The sequence below is a fragment of the Vigna unguiculata genome, chromosome 9, assembly GCF_037176805.1.
Source record: "Vigna unguiculata cultivar grain cowpea cultivar isolate G323 ecotype 2 chromosome 9, ASM3717680v1, whole genome shotgun sequence".
NCBI classification, from domain to species: domain Eukaryota; kingdom Viridiplantae; phylum Streptophyta; class Magnoliopsida; order Fabales; family Fabaceae; genus Vigna; species Vigna unguiculata.
The window spans coordinates 33,222,804-33,243,514 of record NC_140800.1 but is presented as its reverse complement, the minus strand read 5'-3'; the positions used below and the strand labels follow the sequence as shown (position 1 = coordinate 33,243,514).

At 36.4% G+C, this 20,711-nt stretch overlaps 3 protein-coding genes across 7 annotated transcripts; 2 read left to right on the top strand and 1 right to left on the bottom strand.

Moving 5' to 3' along the window:
- Positions 1-4,484: 4,484 nt before the first annotated feature.
- Positions 4,485-9,540, top strand: PRR5 (two-component response regulator-like protein). 3 transcript variants are annotated; one of them, XM_085666843.1, is made up of 8 exons: positions 4,485-5,128; positions 6,108-6,269; positions 6,369-6,499; positions 6,605-6,760; positions 7,364-7,478; positions 7,573-7,903; positions 8,358-9,120; positions 9,206-9,540. In XM_085666843.1, the coding sequence occupies exons 1-8, from the start codon at positions 4,927-4,929 to the stop codon at positions 9,359-9,361; spliced, it is 2,016 nt and encodes a 671-aa protein (XP_085522969.1). In that variant the 5' UTR covers positions 4,485-4,926; the 3' UTR covers positions 9,362-9,540. The 3 variants fall into 3 exon arrangements, with proteins under 3 accessions (XP_085522969.1, XP_027903284.1, XP_085522970.1); XM_028047483.2 differs by having other exon boundaries at positions 4,490-5,128; positions 7,307-7,478; XM_085666844.1 differs by having other exon boundaries at positions 4,493-5,128; positions 5,832-6,269; positions 7,307-7,478.
- Positions 9,541-13,233: 3,693 nt separating this feature from the next.
- LOC114162138 (Late embryogenesis abundant (LEA) hydroxyproline-rich glycoprotein family) lies at positions 13,234-14,503 on the top strand. The gene has a single exon (XM_028045925.2). The coding sequence runs from the start codon at positions 13,305-13,307 to the stop codon at positions 13,935-13,937; it is 633 nt and encodes a 210-aa protein (XP_027901726.1). The 5' UTR covers positions 13,234-13,304; the 3' UTR covers positions 13,938-14,503.
- A 2,058-nt stretch (positions 14,504-16,561) lies between these two features.
- On the bottom strand, positions 16,562-19,548 carry LOC114196288 (RING-H2 zinc finger protein). 3 transcript variants are annotated; one of them, XM_085666250.1, is made up of 2 exons: positions 18,428-19,545; positions 16,562-16,737 (listed from the first exon to the last, which is right to left on the bottom strand). In XM_085666250.1, exons 1-2 carry the CDS (start codon positions 19,268-19,270, stop codon positions 16,702-16,704), a joined length of 879 nt encoding a protein of 292 aa, XP_085522376.1. In that variant the 5' UTR covers positions 19,271-19,545; the 3' UTR covers positions 16,562-16,701. The 3 variants fall into 3 exon arrangements, with proteins under 3 accessions (XP_085522376.1, XP_085522375.1, XP_027942687.1); XM_085666249.1 differs by lacking the exon at positions 16,562-16,737 and adding an exon at positions 17,862-18,118 and having other exon boundaries at positions 18,428-19,548; XM_028086886.2 differs by lacking the exon at positions 16,562-16,737 and having other exon boundaries at positions 18,170-19,529.
- Positions 19,549-20,711: the final 1,163 nt, after the last annotated feature.

The window sequence follows — 20,711 nt, the reverse complement described above, 5'->3', positions numbered from 1 at the left end:
TCACTTTGTGCATTCAACTTGGATTGGCAGAAAATCCTTTGAGGTTGCGCGCATTGGGAGAGTTTTCAACACTTCAGCACACCTTTCATTGCTTCTACTTTTAAGGTTTAAGTATCTTTTAATATTTTGTTATCAATTAATTTCCAGACTTATGTTCTAATTTTTATTTTCAATTTCTAAACACGTTTAGCATGGCACAAAATGGACGTCTACCCCGGGATATGTCACTATTTCGGCTTCAACACGAACATATCACTAACGACTTATGGGAAGGACGAGAACGAGTTCTTAGACCGAGAAGAGCTGGAGTTTGGATACTAAACAACCAAGACATACTTGATCCCCGTGTCATAAATTTAATTCAACAGACTGGACTTATATATCCCAGACATGGATGTCAACCACTTCCTCATCAGTTCTTTATTAGAAAGGTGGAGATCAGAAACTCACACATTTCACTTCCCCCATGGAGAGACTACTGTAACACTAGAGGATGTAGTCGTCCTCCTTGACCTACCGATAGACGGAGATGTGGTCACTGGTCCCATTACGGTTCAAGACATATTCGCCACCTTCCATGAACATCTAGGTGTCATTCCACCGCCGACGGTTATAAGAGGGAACTCAATTAGAGTATCTTGGTTAAACTCTACTTTCCAACAACTTCCACCAAATGCAAACAATGAGGTTATTGCTCAATATGCGAGAGCTTACATTCTCAAATTGATTGGAAGCATTTTAATGCCAGACACGTCTGCAGCTAGGGTACATGTCATGTATCTACTTAGGCTAGCTAACTTGAATGTAGTCAGGAATTGTAGTTGGGGGTCTGCAGTTTTGGCCTGCCTATATCGTTGCCTAGATCATGGCATTCACCTACGCCAAGAAAATATTGGTGGATGCATTATCTTGTTACAATGTTGGGCTTGGGAGAGGATTACTTCTATAGCCCCACAACTTCAACCTTTAAGTGATCAGGAGGTGGCTGATGGGGATGGTTTCCCTGTCTGTAAAAGGTAAAAAGCTAACTTTTAAATTATTATTTTTTCTTGTCATTTAACTAACTTGAAATTGCTACTTTTTTTAGGTGGATGAATGTAACGCATCGGATAAATCCAACTTCAATTTCAGTTACTGAATTTCGGTTGAGATTTGATCAACTACGTACAAGACAGGTAATACTTAAGGTAATTCAAAGCTTTTTCTTTTTTAACATTTCAAACTAATGTCTACAATTTTGTTTTAGTTCTTGTGGAGGCCTTACACTCGACAAGAAGTTAGTCGATTGATTGTGGTTGACATCCCTTTGGTATTCAGAGCAACAGTCCCAATAATTTGCTTCGCCACAATAGAAATCCATTAGGCGGATAGGGTGATGCGTCAATTTGGTTTAAGACAAAACATTCCGCTTGAGCTGGTTAACCTGGATCAAGTTCACAGGGATGACTTGAGGGGGAGAAACGACAGAGATTGGGTAGGACATCATCACCAGTGGATTGCAATTTGGAATGATCGACAAAATCGGATCATTCAAGGTACACCGTTTAGCGGAAACAGACATTTGCGTGATGAAACACTGTATATGCAATGGTACATAAACCACATTATCCGCTATATATCTCCATCGATAGAATCTTCCGACAATGAGGTTATTTATACTACAATGTTGTACATCTATTTATCCTACATACTTATTCATGACAATAACCATGTTATTTATTTTATAGTACGATATGTCACAAGAACCTTCCCAGCCTGCTTCAAAACCCTACACTGGCCATGTTGGGTCTTCTCCAGATCTCATACATCATCCCCAACCCTTTTTCCGACAGTCGCCTATGGGTCAGGGTCAAATGTTTGGACATTCACATCCTCAATTTGGCAACCCATCAAACACCTCATTCCAACACGTCCCTTCTTCATATGGTTTCTTCCCGCATCAGTCAAGTTATGGTGTTGGTCCATCACATATGTTTGGCACCACAACCATGACACCACCATCTGCCTATTATCCAGGATCTTCATCATCAATGCCATTCTATCCTCCGCCAATGCCTTCCCAATCACCACAAATTCTGTAAAATGTCCAAAGTCATCAAGATGAAGATGAAGATGATGATGATGATGATGAACCACAACAACAACAACCACCAAGACGTCCCAACAAACCCAGAAGAAGACCAACATGTGGAACTGGAGGACATAGATGACTGTTTTATTATTTTCCAGTAACTAAATTATTGTATTTTTTTTAATCAATTAAAAAATATATTAATGTTTATTTTTATTTTTAATTTAAGTATTATCATTTATTGTAAAAAGAATTAAAAAAAAACTCAAAATGAAGTTGTCATCTGCAAAGATGACTTCACCACGCGCCAAACAAAAACCGTTCCCCTGCCTGACGACTTTGTTTAAAAAAAAATTGTCATCATGGAGGACGACTTCACCCTCATCCTAGCGACTTAACCCAGTTTTACAAAAATAAAATAAAATTGAGAGACTCTTTTTTACAAATCCGAGTAAAAAGGGATCCCAAATACAAAAAAGTCATTTTTTTGTTTATTGTTTTTTTGTGCTTTCTTTTTATTTTTAAGTTTTGCATTCTTAAATTCGTCTCTTAACCAAATATCGGAGGAGTTGGTGCCCACACATTTGAGGGTACGAGGAAATGAAACTTACGAAAGAAGAGAGGATTTTTATCTTACTTAACCTTTCTATCTTAAGTTAAGTCAAATAGTGATGTTTTAAAAATGTTGAGGGTGCAATAAGAAAAAACATGGGATGGAGGAAAATCCTCCTTACTATCCTTAACCAAGATATCTACATTTCCTGGGAAAGTTGGAAAGGAAAAGGAATTTGCTATGCTAACGGTCCCATCCATACCTAAATAAAAGAGTGCAAGTTATTTCATCACGAATGCATTTGTGTTCTGTAGCTTTCATTTTGCATAAAAAAAGCTGGTTTAAAAGCCTCATCGCCCTTGCACATCCTATCTTCACGTGCTTTCCACATGTTTTGCCTCATACACATCACAATAACTAACCTTCTTTTTCTCCCTTCCCTTCTCTTAAACACTCATCAATACTCACCACACACTTCAAAAAAAAAAAAAAAATTCATTATCACTTTCAGCAGGGAACTTTTAAATCTCTTCAGCTTAAAGGTTAAACATTTAGTATCCCTTGCTGTGCAATTTAAATTCAGGTAGCATAAAATTTTATTAATAATTTTCATTTATCTTGAAAATAAAATATCTTGCGCGTGGTAACATCTAAGACCATTAATGTTTGAAGATATTTTATATCCAAAGTGACACAACTTCACATATACAGGAACCCAACAGTTTTTTCCATCAAACAAGACTTCAAACCAATCACATGTGCATGTTTATAGGAGTGAGATTATGAGCTTAAACGTGATTAATAACAACCTCAAATAGCTGGAATGGCCAAATACATGTCTGCATAATTTAGCTTTCTACCAATATACTATTTCTAATTTTAGTTATTTAGAATTTTAAGTTCTATTGTGGCAGTAATCAACACTAACTAATAAAGAACAAACAGTTGCAAATCCACACTAAATAAATTCTTCACGTGTTTTCGAAAAGAGTACTGCCGTCGGAAGTAGTAATTTTCGTAAACCAAAATTGTTTTTGTCGTTTAGAGTTAATAAAAAGAAAAGATTTTTTGGTTTAAAATTCAAGTTCAGTTGTCGTACAGCTTCACTATTGTTGAAAATAAACCAATACACAACAAAGAGTGGTTGGCAAGAAATAAAGTTATGGATATTGAAGATTATAATTTGAGAAAAAAAAAAAAAAAAAGAGTTGAAGATGAAGGAGGAGAAAAAGAGAGAAAGAGACAAGTGGAGGAAAAACAAAATAGTGGTAGCAGATATTGGAAGGAGTGCGAAAACATTAATTTAATTTATAAGGTTGTTAGAGGATTTAGAGATAGAAAAAGGAGTAATTAAATAGTTAATGATGAGATAAGAAGAAGGGTTTATGAGAACCAATAGGATATCGAAAAATGTCCTAGGTTGATTTGAGGTGAGGCTTCCACCACACCTACGCTCGGGTGGTAAATATAAAATTAACACGCACTCTCTCCCTCTCTAATCAACACAAAGTCAAAGAAGAAGGGAGGACCCACGGTGTGGGATATTCTGGCATCCAACGGAAGAGCGAGTTTGGGAGACGATGTAGGTGTGGCGCGTGAGGTGTGGTAGATAGCGTTTGACAACTTCAAAGCCACAAAACGAGAGTATCCCCTAGAACAGAGCCACGTGTCTCGGTGTCGACCATGTGATAGAATGGCAGGGTGAAAGCACCGAAAAATATCTGAGTTTAGTGTTAATATCTTAATGGGTGTCCCACAGGAAAAATATCCAAATGCCCGCACACACATAATAAATTCTGATATTTTGGATTTGGATGGGAACGAGAGGAGCGAAATAATGAGAAGCAAAAGAAAAATAAAATAAAAGGAGGGCGAAAAAATATCCACCACCAGCACCAACCACGAGAACCCAATGGCTTTTTGGCTTTAGATCTTTGGTCGAAAATCAGATCTGATTGATGACGTGGACCATGTGGGCCACCGCCTCCAAGTGTCTAGATATTTTCGGAAACAAGGATATTTTCGCTGGCCGTTGGATCAGAGGGCGGTTAATGTTTCTGTCTTCTCCCACGCCGTTCGATCGACTCGCTGTTAAACTTAACGGTGTCTCCCCGTCCACCCCTGCTTCCACACATCGCCTTTTTCTTTCTTCCTTTTATGTTTTTTTTACCCTCCAAATTTGGATACAAGATATCAGATTGTTGCTCTCTCTGTGCGTGTTGAGAGAGGTTTTACTTCCGCCAAGATTCTCAATTCTGATGCTGTAGTGCGATTCCGGTGGCTGAGTTCATTCTGTGGGAATATGGGCGAGGTGGTGATGAGTGGAGAGAAGTCAGTGAGAGTGGAGAAGGAAGAGAGTGGGAGTGGGAGTAAGGGTGAATTGAAGGGCTTGATGAGGTGGGAGAAGTTTCTTCCAAGGATGATTTTGAGGGTCTTATTGGTTGAAGCCGATGACTCAACAAGGCAGATTATAGCTGCGCTTCTCAGAAAATGCAGCTACAAAGGTTAGAAAACCTTCTTCTATCTCTTCTGTCTTTAATTTCACCGGGTTGCTTTTCTTTCATTCTTCTTTTTTCCTTTTTTTGTGAATTTGGGTTTTTGTTTTTTTTAATGTATTTTTTCTTCGATTGACTCGACCTGCATATGAGAACTCGCTTGCTTCTTTCATGGTCAATATCACTGTTTGCATTTTTTTTTCTTTTTGGAAGTTTTACGGTTCGTTTTTCCTTTTGCATTATGTTAGCTTCTGTTCCATCTTGTATTCTGTGGCTTGCATGTTCAATGGTTTGCTGTGAAATAAACATGTGAGTTGGTCTGTTCTGTTTTTTTTCCTCTGTCTCGGTTCCGTTTTTCGGGGATGAAACCGTGAGTTTGATTGATTGTAAACATTGAGTTATTTTCTGGGGCCTGAGAGTCATTAAGGATTTTATTGACCACACTCAATGGAGAGGGGGGGAGCAAGAGGAAGAAAATATAGGAAATCGAAGTCTCTGGAGTCCCAATATGAGAAAGGATTGACATATGATCTTTGGTAATATAAAGTGTGCCAGCAGTCGGAAAGCTCGTGAGGATTTAATTCAGAAAAATAAGTTAGGAAGAGAAATGAAAAAGAAAAACTATGTGTACACAAAAATGGACCTTTTATTTCTTTTTATAACGTTTTAATGATTTTTTCCCTTTTAAAAGAAATTATCTATTTTCTGACAGGTTATGTGATGGGGATCTGGGTTCAATGAAAGTCTAAGGAACTAATGGCTCCTTTCAACTTGCTTTAAGAGTCTTGGCAGTTTGGAAACTACAGGCTTACATGATTCAATTATTTTCTTACATGATATAATTATTTTAGTTGTCAATTTCCATAAAGAATTTCTGTTATCGACCTTTTCTTCTTGTTTAATGCTTTAATTTGAGAATATTAAGTGCATGAAACTAATTACACCCTCTTAGAACTTCAAAATAACTTTGTCCGTTTGTTTTGAGCAGTGGCTGCTGTTCCTGATGGATTGAAGGCGTGGGAATTACTCAAGGGAAGACCGGGCAATGTTGATCTAATACTGACGGAGGTGGATTTGCCATCCATATCTGGCTATGCACTTCTTACCTTAATTATGGAGCATGATATTTGCAAAAACATCCCTGTCATAAGTATGATATCACTGCTAAATGTTTTTTAGATGTTACTGAATTTTCCAACTTTTGTTAACACCTAAATTATTTGATCTGAATTTCTTAATTCTTTTACAGTGATGTCTTCCCAAGATTCAATTAGCACGGTATACAAATGCATGCTGAGGGGTGCTGCAGATTATCTTGTTAAGCCAATAAGAAAAAATGAACTGAGAAATTTGTGGCAACATGTTTGGAGAAGACAATCAGTAGGACTCTTATTCACTCGTTTTCAGTTCCTTTTTCCTTACTTAAAATATCCCATGTTATTGGCAACTGATTGAAATTTTAATTTATTATATTTTCCTTGTCAGTCAGCCACTGGCATAAATGGTCCCCAAGATGAGAGTGTTGCACAGCAGAAGGTCGAAGCCACTGCTGAAAATAATGCTGCTAGTAATCGTTCAAGTGGTGATGCTGCTTGCATTCAGCGAAATATGGAATTAATTGAGAAAGGAAGTGATGCACAGGTTAGTTTTCCAAACCTAGAAGTTATTATTATTGCATTTATTTGAAGACATTTTTGCAAAGGACTAAGAACAACACAATCGCATACATTGGGTATTTCACCAGATTCCAGGAGATGCAGAGTTTCCATAGAACCATCTAATTATCAATATAATTTTTTTTTCTGGTTAATTCATTGCCAATGAGAATGTTTCTTATAAGATGCTAGGATAATGTGATACTACACTCATTACAGTATCCACTGTTGTCTATTTTGCATGCCAATCTCTAATCAGCTTGGAAATTCAATCGTATGTGTCTGAAATTGCCTAGCAGTTGTTTCATAAGTAAATGTCTTTTCAACTTCTTTGGAACACTACCAAACCATATCACCTTTTTGTAAGGCAACAATTCTCCAAAATTTACATTTCCTTGGTGTACTTTTAAATGCAACTCGATGTTTGTGTACTTCTATAAACCTCCGATAGTTTAAAGAAAAAATTGCTTTCAGTTTGGGTTGTCCGGATGAAGTTTTCATATAGGTTCTGTATGTTTGCTTTCTGTTGCAGAGCTCTTGTACTAAGCCTGACTTGGAAGCTGAGAGTGGGCCTGTTGATAACATGCAGGAATTTTCTCCGCTGAAATGTGGGGAAGAATATCCAAGTGGAGCCGAGACACAAGAGGTTGAAACATGCATTCGTTTAGGACAGACGTTGGTGATGAATGGCAGTCATGCTGGAGGTAAGTTTCTACCACATTACTGCAAATCTTCTGTTATACAGTTACTTGGAAGGGAAGAATGTCTAAAATTGAACCAAACTTGTATTTTTTTTAGGATTAACTATGCACAGAAATGGTGAAGCAAGCACAACTAATGACAAGGATGCTGATCCGGAGCATTTGGGGAATGCTAGCATCAGTGGTGAGGCTCATGACAATCACTATGTTCAAATTAACTCTTCTAAGGAAGCTATTGACTTGATTGGAGCGTTTCATACTCATCCCAACTGCACGGTAAAAAGTCCCACAGTTGATAGCACAAGCAAGGTTGACTTTTCTCCTCAATTAGATCTTTCTCTGAGAAGATCTCGTCCCAGCAGCTTTGAGAATGAACTCACTGAAGAAAGGCATACCCTGATGCATTCGAATGCTTCAGCCTTCAAGCGGTAACTACTAAAATCTCGTTATCCTCATTTTAAATTGTGTTGAAGTTCCCTGTTCTCTCTAAGCAGTAGAAATCAGTTGGTTGTATATGTCTGCACCTTTCCTTATTTAATTATTTTACTATGAAGGAGTTCCAGGGATGAAAGGGCCTTAAACAAACTAACTGATGCGGAAATAACAAATCTCTAGTCTAAATTATGTATTAAAAGGTTTAGTTCAGTTTTGTTAAAACTACCTGCTGAAATATATTAAAGGATGGTGATTATCGAGTGATAATTTTGAGAAACTTTTAATTTTAAATGAAGCACCAATTTCTCGGAACTAAAAAACATTTTAAATTTTGATAACTAAAATTTCCGTTGTTAGGTTTGTAAGTTTATGAATTTTGTCTATTGGCCTCGTATAAATTCACTGCCCTTTTGAATTACTATATGCTTATATTTGAAATGGATGCAGGTATACTAACAGGCAATTGCAAGTATTGACGCCTACAGCGTTAGTTAACTTGTCTGACCATCAAAGAGATCACAGTGCAAATGGTGAGAAAAGCATCTCACACATTGTTAATGGCTGCAACTCCGATAGTTCAGCACCAGGTATGCAAAGATGTATCGTGTCTCCAACTACAGTCCAATCAAAAGAGTCTGAAGTTGCAACCTCACACTCTCAGCAAGGGCATTCTCTCCCAATTCCAGTAAAGGGTGTAAGGTTCAATGATCTATGCACAGCCTATCGTTCTGTACTTCCTTCAATGTTTAGTACACAGTCAGGTCCACAAGCAATGCCAAGTCCAAGTTCAGTTGTGCTCCTTGAACCAAACTTTCAGAATGCATTTTATCAGTCAAACATTAAAGAGAGTAGTTCAGAGCAGCTTTATCAACCTCTTGGTCCAAATGGGAACAGTTCCCAGAACCACATTGTGTACACACAGGAACACAAACCAGAACATGCGGAGGATCGAAGGCATTTCTCTCCTACAACTGATCAAAGTGTGTCAAGTAGTTTCTGTAATGGCAATGCAAGCCATCTTAACAGCATCGGTTATGGAAGCAACTGTGGAAGTAGCAGCAATGCCGATCAAGTTACCGTTGTCAGGGTAGCTTCAGAGAGCAAGAATGAGGACCTCACAAACAATGTAAACAATCATCGATCCATCCAAAGAGAAGCAGCACTAAACAAATTCCGGTTGAAAAGAAAAGAGAGATGCTATGAGAAGAAGGTTCATCACTATCCCCTTAACATTATTATACTAAGTCTACCATTGTTTCAGAAAGATGCTAACTTTTTCTTGTACTTTTAAACAGGTTCGATATGAGAGCAGAAAGAAACTAGCAGAGCAGCGTCCAAGAGTGAAAGGACAGTTTGTTCGTCAAGTTCATCCTGATTCTCTTGTTGCAGAACAAGATGGTAAAGAATATGATCATTCACAGATTTCTGACTCACTGGAGAGGAGAGCATGAACTCATAGTATATAGCTGCTTCAAAATTTTGTTTTCCTGAATTCTTAAATACCAGATTTCTGTATATGCTTTCTAAAACCAATTTTCTCATTTTCCCTCGCTGTAGATCGTGAATAATATACCTAATGTATTATTATATCATTGTAATTTTATAAAGTTTTACAGAGATATTTGTGCCACATTGTTTATTAACTTTTAGGAAGTTGTTTCTTACAAGGACTCCCTACTGGTTGATCGCGTACAAGAGTTCTTACATAATGCCATAACTTTATAATATTTTATAATAACTTTTTATGTTTTGTTCAAGATTTGCACCTTTTTTTTTTTTTTGTAAAAATTTGGTTTACCTAAGGTGGTTGCAGGTTTAACAAGCAAACTTTTCTTAAAGAGTGCATATGAAAGAGTTTCGAAAGTGATTCCCGTCCCACCACCACCACCCATATATTCCTTCCCCACAAAAGAAGAATTGAAAAATAGAAAAAGAAGTAACATGGATTTCCATTGGAAGCTGCATGATATCAGGACGCCATCTACCTTTTTAGCACCTTTGCCATGTTATTTCTTACTTTCTCACCAACTTTTCAATGTAATTCAAAATAGTGATTTATTTACTTTTTAGAATGCATTTTCTTTCTTTTACATCTGTTATGTTATTGAGGGTTATTATGTCCACTAATATTAATTTTATTGTTAAAAGAGATAAAATCAAAATATTAAGCTTTCTTATTATTAGTTATAAATTTTGTTTACTATTTTCATTTAACTTTTCGAAGTCATCAAATTGATACTAATGGTTTAAAATTAGTTTGAGAGAAAAAAAGCATCACTGTAAAATTTTGTTTAGATTAAAATGTATTTATGTACAATACATGTTAATTTATGAGAAAGGAAAGTACAACCTCTATAGTTAGAGGGAAAGCGTACCTCCATCAGATATTATTCTAAAAGTAGGCATTTTTGAAGAATTTTTTTTAAAAGAACTTGTTTGAAGAATTTTAAGATGAGTTCATTTTTAAAAGAACAAAAAGCTTAATACAATTTTTTTTTCTCAAGTCCTATCTAATTTTGTCAAATAAATGTTACATCATGAAAAAGAAAAAAAAAACTTCTTTTTCTTTTCAAAATTTTGTCCACACACTTTCGATTGCATACAAATAAGTAAAACAAAAGGCAGAGCTTAAAACAATACCTCTTCACCTGTTAATATCAGAGCTCGGATCCTTATCACCTGAATTTTTGAATTGCGTAATTGAAAATTATGGAGTCGTATTTGCTTCAAGAATTGCAGGTAGCAATAAAGCATTTGCATTCTTTATTCAGTTTGTGGATAAAATTCAAGAAGAAATGTGTGCAGACAGAAACAGAATACATAGTTTAGAAATGGACAAATGGTAGCAGCCAAATGCTTATACTCCATGAGATGAGCCTTTGGCATTCTGGAAATAATAAAAGGAAATAAACAAATATAAATAAGTGTGGAACTTTTCTTTTATCTCCTAAAACTAAGAAAAAAATTTCCCCTTGATGATGGGGTCATCAACTTCTGTTGATTGAAGGGATGAACACCGAATAATAACAGAAAAAAGGTACTTTTAATCTGCTGTGGGGATATCTAAACTTGTAACTAGAAGGGTCTTATTGATGGAACTTCAGTTGGTAATTCCTTACTTAACTACTACTATAATTATTATTTATTTGGTTAATCAACTGCTTAAAAGTTCATGAAGATTATTCATAACCAAGAAACTGAGATCATAATTTTCTGAATAACATATCACACTATGCCGCTAGGATATAGTTTCCAATGGGCAGAAGGCAGAGGGGATGGCACTATGCCATTTCTGCCATATCTCCAATCATGAAAAAAAAGGCTATTTAGTCTATTTTCTCTACGTCTCTTTTTACAAAAGCAACTTTGCTTTTGCCTTTCTTTTCTAATCATCCCATTATTGCTTAAAGACCTATCATCTATAACCGTATCCCCTTCCTTCAATCATCTTCCCACTATCATATATATATATATAACATAATTTAAGTGTGTGAGTGTAAATCTCATATTAAATGATAAAATTAAATACCTTATAAAAAAAATTCAAAACTAATGTCTCAATATTTTTAGCTAAAACTGATGTAAATTTCTTATATGGGTTAGACTTGATGTTTCAGACAAAAAATATCAATAAAAAATAATTTTTAATAATTTTTTCTTGTAATTTTTTCATTCTTTTTATTATTTTAAATTTTTTATATTCTAAAATCATTTAAATAATATTATTGAGAAAAAATGGTCAAAAATTAGTTGTAAAAATATTATTTTTTTGGGTATCAATATACTATGATTTTAATTTGCAATTCCCAAAAATTATCCTTATGTGAGTTATCTTAGGGCAATAGGGCATCCAATATATTTGATGTATTTAGCAGGAGGAAGTGGGGCCCACTGAACTATGGTGTACCCTCTTATGTCTGATGTGTCCTACTTGGGTGATTACAGTTGGTAATAGCAACCAGTGACGTGCACTTCATAGGGCTATTTGCCATGTTCTCTTTACCATCTTATTGTTACTTCTTCTTTGCTCTTCATGCTACATACATAACTTTTCAATGTCCAAGAAACCAAGCAGTATACAAAGAACACATTAAAGATATATTTCCTTTACTTGGAAGTTTTGATCGGTAATGTTTAGAACACTTTTAATTTGGTGCTAATTCAAGTAACGCCTTTTTAATGAATGTTTGAGAGTATTAAATATCGAAGTTCATACGAATTACAGGAGGTTGGATGTTCAATTCAGCTTGCACTTTATTTTTTTTGGGTGTTGCTTAAATTGCTGAAACAAGGTTTTGTCTGAATTAAGATGTTTCGGAAAAGTAAGGTGGTGCAGACCCAATTGCGCCAAAAAGAACAGGTTGGATAGGGGACAGTTATTGCCACATATTTGGTTCTTAGCGTTGTGTGGCAGTCTCAATCATCTCATTACAGAAAAGGGTGACAACGACCATAGCGGTTTAGAACTACCGTGGAAACAACGTAAATACCTATTACCTTAACACAACACAACTCGTTACATTATTCTACCATTTCTACACTCTGTCTCTCTCTCAACTTTAGTGCTCTTAACATTTTAACTATCAACTTGCAGATTTTGTTTTCAAGGGAAAAGGTTAAAGCTGAAACTTCGTTAATATTTCCTTGCTAAAGATTTTGGAAAAAATAAATAGTTCGGTAAGAAAAAGTGACGGAAATGATTCGGTGACATTAGGATGCACCAAACTACAAGTTCAAAGTAGTTCATTTGTGTCCCAAAGTGCATACACAATCAAGGAGTTTTCCTCATCTTTCATGGGTTACCAATGTCTCTCTCAAATATTTTAGTTTTAAACATGAAAGGATGATAACTTTAAAACAACAGACAAATTTATTATTTTTAATCATTTTTTTAATTGTTTAAATTGCTTAAAAATCTTGTGAATATATATATACTTCTTTAGTAGTAATTATATTGAAAAAGTATGTTAGAATATGCGTTTCTTACTTTTTACTAGTTTTACTTCCAAAGTAAATAGTAAATATATTATCTGAATTGATGTCCATTATTCTTTTGACAAAGGGTATGATTCAGAAACCTAAAAAAGTGATGTAAATTTTCAGCAAAGTTACATGGTAGTAAGACGCGTATGCATCTGAGCCACACCAGAATTTCCTTACAATGTTTGAAGCAATGTTACAGAAGTTTTGTGCTTTAACATTTGTTAATAATAATTATTAAACACTAATGAGCAGAGGGAGAAGCCGAGTGCTACCAGTCAAAAGCATGGTAGCAGACATAATAATTGTGACTTTCTGCTCTCTTTATAAACCACCCCACCCCCTCTTCCTTAACGTTGTGAGCATCTTTCTTTCAACTTTCTCTCCCTCTCTTTCTTCCTCTTTCTCTCACAAATGTCTAAAATCACAATAACCTCTCCAAAACACTGTGGTGCCAAAGAAGGGTTGAAAATTAAGAGCAACTACAAGAAGCTCTACTTCACTCTGTCAGCATTATTTACCTCAATTCTGCTGCTAATACTTCTCATCTGGCTCATCCTCCACCCTGCCAAGCCTCAATTCTCCCTCAAAGAAGTTGACATCTACCAGCTCAGTCTCTTAGGCCCCAACCTCAACTCCTCCATCCAACTCACCCTCTTCTCCAAAAACCCAAACCAGAAAGTCGCCATTTACTATGACGAGATTCAAGTTTATGCAACCTACAAGGGCCAGCAAATTACCGGTGACACTCCTGTGCCACCCTTCTACCAGGGCCAAGAAGAGAGTAACCTCATAACGGCCTCTTTGGTGGGAAACATTTTACCTGTGGCTCCCTCTCTCGGCTTCGAACTGGGTCGTGATCAAACTGTTGGAAGACTAGTTTTGAATCTCAAAGCCAATGGAAAGCTTCGTTGGAAGGTCGGAACTTGGGTTTCTGGCCGTTACAGGTTCAATGTTAACTGTGTTGCCATCAATGCCTTTGGACCCTCTGTTCCTTCTGCTCCTCTCATCTCCAACCAAGGGACGCAGTGCTCTACCACACTTTAAATTTTTTACCATCTTCTTCCTGACTTCAATGTATAAATGGTAATGATATAATCCAAGGCTTTCTTGTTTGCAGATTTCGGTTGCCTTTGTACTGAAACGTGTTTTTGCAGCCGCTAAGTGATTTGTAAATAAAATATATGTTAATGATAGGACAAAAAGTTACACTTTGTGAGTGAAAAATGAAAAGAGAATGCTTATTATCTTATCTCTTTCTCTTTTTCATCGCACTATCTATTGAAATTTCTTTTGCTTCACCCGGGATGGTAGAAATAGAAGCGAAAAGGAGTTGAGTGTTGGATTTCATGGTGGCTTTTGGAAGTGGAGGCATGAGTAGATGTTGGGTCATCTTTGTTTCTTTGGTTTGTTTTGTGGATGCGAAGGAAAAAAAGAAAAAAAAAAAAAAAAAACTTTGATTGAAGAATCTGTAGATGTGATTCGGAGAAGAGAGAGTGAAAGAAAAGAGAGAAAACTGGTAGCTTTCTTTGAAGAATCTGCAGATTTTACATGTCAATTCCTTGCCTTTAAGAATCATGAATGGTTTACTTTAATCAAACTTTTGGTAACTATGAATCAGCTTACATTTTTTCTGTCTTTTTTGAACAATAAGAGATGATACTGGCCATGCATGTCTCAAACGAATATACCAGGGGATGCTAATTATCTGTGGGATTCATAGCTAAAAACTTAATTATTTATCTATTTACTGCATTCTTGTCAAGAGCTACTACTCCTTCATCAATGCAACCATAACCATGCCAGCATTTTCGGAATTCTTGATTAAATGCATATGCTGAAGCTGCCACTTGAAAAACTTTTACTTGTAATATATTTATTTAACCAAGTCAAAAGGCCTGAGTGGTTGTTGTCAGGCTTTATACAAGTATTTTAAAAAATTTACATGAAGATTCCACGTTTGATTAAATTAGACCTTCTGAAAATAAAAACCAACAAATCAAATTTTATATTTCTGATAATTTTGTGTTCAGCTTATAAAGGCTGTAGTATTTTGAGTATTTTACAATTAAAAAAAACAGTAAGTATTATGAAGGTTAAAATACTCTGATGACCCTCATTTTAGTTTAGAAATCTCAAATTGGTCCTCGAATTTTAATTAATCTCAATTTCGTCCTCATTTTTGTAAATATATTTTAAATCAACCCTTTCCGTTATCAGTTGACAAACGGCGTTTATTCCTGATGATGTGGCTGTTTTGTGTATTCTGACGTATCATTCAGTTGTTTTGGCACACGTGTTCTTGGTTTCTCTTTTAAAAAGAGTTTATGTTCATAACATTTGAAGCTTAGGGTTTGAAAAGGGTGAGGTGAAATTGTCTCCTGTGTTCTGATTTGGTAAGATTGGTAATGTCTCCCTCTCATTCTTGCTCGTCCTGCACTTGCAATGGTTGGGAAATGAAAAATTCCAACGTTTCTTCTCATGGAGGTGCGGTGAGGAGGTTCGATTTAACACCTGTTTGCTATTGCGGTGAAAAGACAATCACGAGAACTGCTAAGAACAGGGGGAGAAAATTTTGGAGTTATCCAAAGTTCACGGTATGATATTTGTTGTTTTGGTGGACGTTTTTTTTCGTATTTTGGTTTTGAAAAACCTAATTTTGTAATTGGTATGTAATTGGTGGTGTTGATTTTTCCTTGGATAGGGTGGAAGTGAAGAAGTTGTTGGGTGCAATTTTTTTTCATGGTGCAGTGCTACCTTCATCACCTAATTCCAATCCCTAAAATAAGGCATAAAGTCACGTCAGTAGATTAAAATGAAGTTAACGTTAATAATTTTAACAATGTTAACGATTGGGTTGATTTAAAATACATTTACAAAAATGAGGACGAAATTGAGATCAATTAAAATTCGAGGACCAATTTGAGGTTTCTGAACCAAAACGAGGACCATCGAAGTATTTTAACCTATTATGAACTATGAAGGGGAGAATTGTTTGAACACACGTGTTGCTATTGAAAGCGAATGGCTCACCAAACAGATGCGTAAAACGTAAACCTACAAAAGTTAAAGCAGAAGGTTTGGTAATTAGTTTTAAGCTGAGATGAGACTATCATATTATAATATAAAATTATAGTGGCTCAAATAATGTAAATTCAGATAAGTTTTTGAGGATTATAAAAGCCAAAAATCTCTACCTACCGGTCCCTACAAATTGGAACTTATATATATTAACGTGAAAAGGGGAAGGAAAAACAAAGGAACTTGAGAATAGCAATCACTTCCACACCATTAAAAAACTCCAGAGTCCCAAAAGATGAATGCTGATAAAGTAACTTCAATTGGTGTAACAAGGAGGTTGGTACAAAATACAAATGCAAGTCTTCAAAACGAGAACCCTCTTCCACATTGTAGAAAGAAAGCATCATGGCAAATACTTGTCCCACTTCGAATTTTGATAAACAAAGTCAGCCAACGAGGAAATTCTTCACAAAAAGTAACTTTAAACTCGTCTACTTTGAGAAACTACAATGTCGCTTCAGGTAACATTATTCAGACCATGAATATTACACAAGTCATTACTCTGTTATTTGTTTTGAGTGGAAAAAGAAAGAAAATATAAAATCATTCATACTTTTGTCTTCTTCTTTTTATCTAAATTACTAATGAGACTAAAGTCCTATAAGACTTGACCTAAAAAAGTGTACCTTGACGTTGAGGCAAAAGGTGACCCAAAAATTGGCTGTTGATTTCTTTGATGAGAAACAGCAATTTGGAAGTGCTGCTCTGCTGGGCTTGTTAGTTTGATGCTTCACGTTTGAAAAAACTGATCTGCAGACATGAAAGTCTGTTCCAAATGTTAGGCAACTTGTTGGTCAGTGAAAACCCCGAAAATTCAACTTGGTTTGCTTGAACAACGTGTAACTTTTTGAAGGTATCTAACAAATTTGTCAAAAAGTTTAGTTGAGTACATATTATTAGTCTGTTACATACGTATAGCTTGCTTCTACCTTCTCCAACTCCAAATCCATTATTAGTATATACTCAAATGAGTAGGTACTCATCTATCACAGATTAGGAAGTACACCTTTTCTTTTTTATCTGTGAATTTCTGAAGCAGACTTAGTGGTTAAGCATAGGAACCACCTCTCTTAAAATAACTGTTAAATCTGAAAATGGTGCTTGTTTTAATCTGTGATGCCATTTCACTACAAAAGTTAGAAACTGGGACCACGAGGTGAAGGAGGAATTTTCAACAGTGAAAACACCATTTTGGCAAAATTAATGAACGGTAATATGTTTCATGTCATGAAACAATTTTGTTAAAAAATATACAGAAAGTATTGCACGTTTGGTGTTTAAAAATTATTTTGGCTCGGACTAATCTAGGTTGAGACAATTGAACTTGTTATTTTTTCTTCATTTAGGAACGCTTTGTTTAATTTAAAGGAAATCAAATTCCTTAAACTTGGATCACTATGCGTTATTAACTGAGTTTTTTTTGTTTTCTTTTTATAAACTTCTCCGCCCGCGGTATTAAATATTTGTCTCTATTAATCATTTGCGTATTCCCAACTGCAGGCACTTTATTTTGGTTGCAGAAGATTCTCAACTGGTCATATTCAATCTCCTTTAAATTTAGGCTAGTATGCCAAAACCACAATGCAAATTTAGATAGAAAATATGGTTAGGCCCAAGCCAGTCTTAGGCTTGGGTTACAGGCTGGTCTTGATACTCATGAAATTAGTAAACACTATTGCACAAGTCACAAGTGGAAATTATATTTATATCTAGTTCTGCATATGGAGTAATCATGACCAGTTTCGAGACAAAGATGTCAGATATTATTGTGGTTGATTCGTGTTTATGTTACGAGCAAATAGGCTTCTACTTTCTAACAATTAGAGTGCAATGGCCGCATTCAGAGTGATACAGAAACTGTCATGGAAAATAGGGGATGGGTCATCATCCTCACCAAATTCTCAGAAATTTATAACCTTGCTTCACTCACAAATAATACAAGAGTCGTAATCGTCTTTTTACTTAGACATGTTTTTTCAATCAAGGAAAAAAAAACGCATTGAAGTCCTCCAAGACAGAAACATCAGAATTATCTCATTACCACTCCTATTTCTGAATTCATTTGAACAAAATGAAGTGGTTGGCATTCAAGAAGGAAACAGCAGCACACCCAACTCAGAAATTTGACAATTCACATACAATGAAACCTAAGAGTGCAGATCATTGAGGTTAGAAAAGAGAATAAAGAAACGCCACAATTACAGCAAATTCTATGCCCGTGCTTTATTGATATGAACTACAAGTAGCAGCTTCACTCTCATAATTTATCCCAGTTTATCATCTCAAATACTATATTACAAGTAAAAAAAAAAAAAAAACCGATGCTATCAATATTTCATATGATATCCATAAAAACTTCCAACATAAAGAAAAAATTGTCAGTTTAAACTCAACTATGAAAACACAAAAAAAAAAAAGGTATATCTGAATCATGTCTGGATGGAATCATCACTAACCCAAGTCCAATAGTGCTTCTTCACGGACACAGCCCTGTCCGCGAGTTTCTTCTCCTCAAAAACCCCATCGTACTCATCAACCTCGTACGTGCAAAAATCACCCTCGGGCAAACCCTCAACCGTGGCGCTTAGCGTGTGCAAAACGTAGCAACCGGGCAAACCCGGGTAAGAACCCGAATCGCGCTCCTCGACCCGCATCTCGTACGAATTGGGATCGATGCTGACAATGTCAGAGGTTTCGGGATTGGGTCTGGCACCAACAATCGCAGAGCCAAGCTCTTCGAAAATGCCTCTGACGGCGGCGGACTCGGGGTCCTCGTTGGGCTTCATCTTCTCCGACAAGGGCCTGCCACGCTTCCGGACGTTGCCATCGGATAACTCCTGGTGCGATTCGACGAGGAACTTGCCGTGTTTGGCGGTGATGTGGACGAGGACGACGTGGACTGTCCGAACCGGAGGAGTGGAGTCGGCGAGGGAGGTTTCGCCCTGGGAGAGTTCGAGCCAGAGGTTGTGCACGTTTTTGGTGCCGGGTTTGACGCCCCACGAGGCGAATGACTCGGAGGGGAGGCGGGGCTTGAGCCACTCGGAAAGGGATTGCGGGGACGCGAAATTGTGGCGGCGCGGGGGTAGGGTGTTGAGGGCGGTGGCTGTGGTGGTGCTTTTGGAGGGTGTTGCGGTGAGGGACATCGCAGGGAATTTGAGGAAGCGGCGCGGGAAGGGGCAGCGGGTGGAGGCGATGTGGGGCTTGGAGGAGGAGACGAGGAAGCAGACGGAGAGGGCCGTGAGGAGGAGATCCGGCAGGGAGGGGAGGGTCGTCAGTGGCTGAGGCGGCGGTGGGAACATCTCAAGCGCGGCGGAGGGTGGCGTGGCGTTGCGCCGTGTTGGGGGTGAGGTCCATTGTGGGGAATGGGGTTGGGTTGGTGTTGGTCAATTTTATTTATTAAGTTGTTTTGTGGAAAGAAAAATAAAATAAAATAAGAGGTAGGGATGGGTTTGTAAATTGTGTTTTGGGATTAGATATTCATCCTTCAGCTTCTCTTTTATATTCTGATTTCTTTTTGTTTTTACTTCCTCTGCTTCCCTCTGTGGTTTGGGGCCTTTGGGTTTTCTTCTCAGTACGTGGCTTCCCTCTGCTTCATTCACTGTACACCCTCTCTGTGGTTCTCATTTCTTATGGTCCCACTTTTTTCTGTACTTGGACTCCAGTACTAGCCAGTGTGGCCTGCATCTTCACAGGCCCAAATAATATTAGCACTTGTGAATTCTTTTCTTCTATTTTATTTAGAGTTAAATATTTTTTGTTTTTAAACTTCAATGTAAAATTAAAATATATTTTTATTTAAAATTTTAATATATTTTAGTTCTGAAATTTTAAAAATAAAAAATTTAATCTTTTTAATTCAACTACGTTATTTTTCTTTTTTCATGTGACATTAAAATGAAAATGTGTCAACCAATGTAAACAACTCAAATGCTAGCATGAAATACATTTGACTCAAATGCTAGCATGAAATACATTTGACACGTCAATAAATTTAACATGTTTGAGTTAAAAGGATTATATTCATTCATTTTTAAAGTTTTAGAATATAAATGTATCAAAATTTTATATTGGAACGAATTATAATTTCATGTCAAATAGTAGGAATTGGAAACATATTTAACCACTTTATATATTATTGCTTCCCACTTCAAGCGCCAAATATTTCTGGATTAACATTTCAATTGTCAATAAAATACTCTTATCATGAATGAACAAGAAAAGAATATCAAAGTGATTACATTTACTTTATTCATCATCATTTTCTTTTTGTAGTATTTAGTAAATACTCCTCTCGCATATCAGTGTTTTTCGCTGTCAACTTGATTCATGGTCTATGAGTCAGTCTTAGCTCATCTTTGAAAAAAAATACTTTTAGAGGGGGGGGGGGGTCTGAATTGAGAGACCCAAAAAAAACCCTAACCTCCAAAACCCCCTCTCAAGTGAGTTAGGGTCATGGCTCCAGACAAATGCCTGAATTTAACACCAAACCACCAGCAATACCAGACGGACCTCACTAAGTGGATATCCTTAATGAGCAACGACTTATAGGCTGGGCCCCAAATGAACATGCAATTGCCAAAGCCAATCTTTGAGTTGCAGTTAGTTAAAAAAACTGATAATCTTATAGTGGTCTACTAACATCATAATATTCAGAGGTCTTAGAATTGAGATTATAATAAGACGAATAAATGTTTAGCAAGGACACTCTAAGTGATAACAAACAAAGGCATCAGCAAAGCA

What these genes read in the sequence shown, in the direction of transcription:
- PRR5 (XM_028047483.2), top strand. Translation starts at nt 4,927, where the DNA reads ATGGGCGAGGTGGTGATGAGTGGAGAGAAGTCAGTGAGAGTGGAGAAG. An exon ending in AGAAAGGAAGTGATGCACAG is followed by an intron (nt 6,761 to 7,306) that starts GTTAGTTTTCCA and finishes TTTCTGTTGCAG; the next exon opens with AGCTCTTGTACTAAGCCTGA. An exon ending in GAATGGCAGTCATGCTGGAG is followed by an intron (nt 7,479 to 7,572) that starts GTAAGTTTCTAC and finishes TATTTTTTTTAG; the next exon opens with GATTAACTATGCACAGAAAT.
- LOC114162138 (XM_028045925.2), top strand. Translation starts at nt 13,305, where the DNA reads ATGTCTAAAATCACAATAACCTCTCCAAAACACTGTGGTGCCAAAGAA.
- LOC114196288 (XM_085666249.1), bottom strand. Translation starts at nt 19,270, where the DNA reads ATGTTCCCACCGCCGCCTCAGCCACTGACGACCCTCCCCTCCCTGCCG. An exon ending in AGAAGCACTATTGGACTTGG is followed by an intron (nt 18,119 to 18,427) that starts GTTAGTGATGAT and finishes CTGCACTCTTAG; the next exon opens with GTTTCATTGTATGTGAATTG.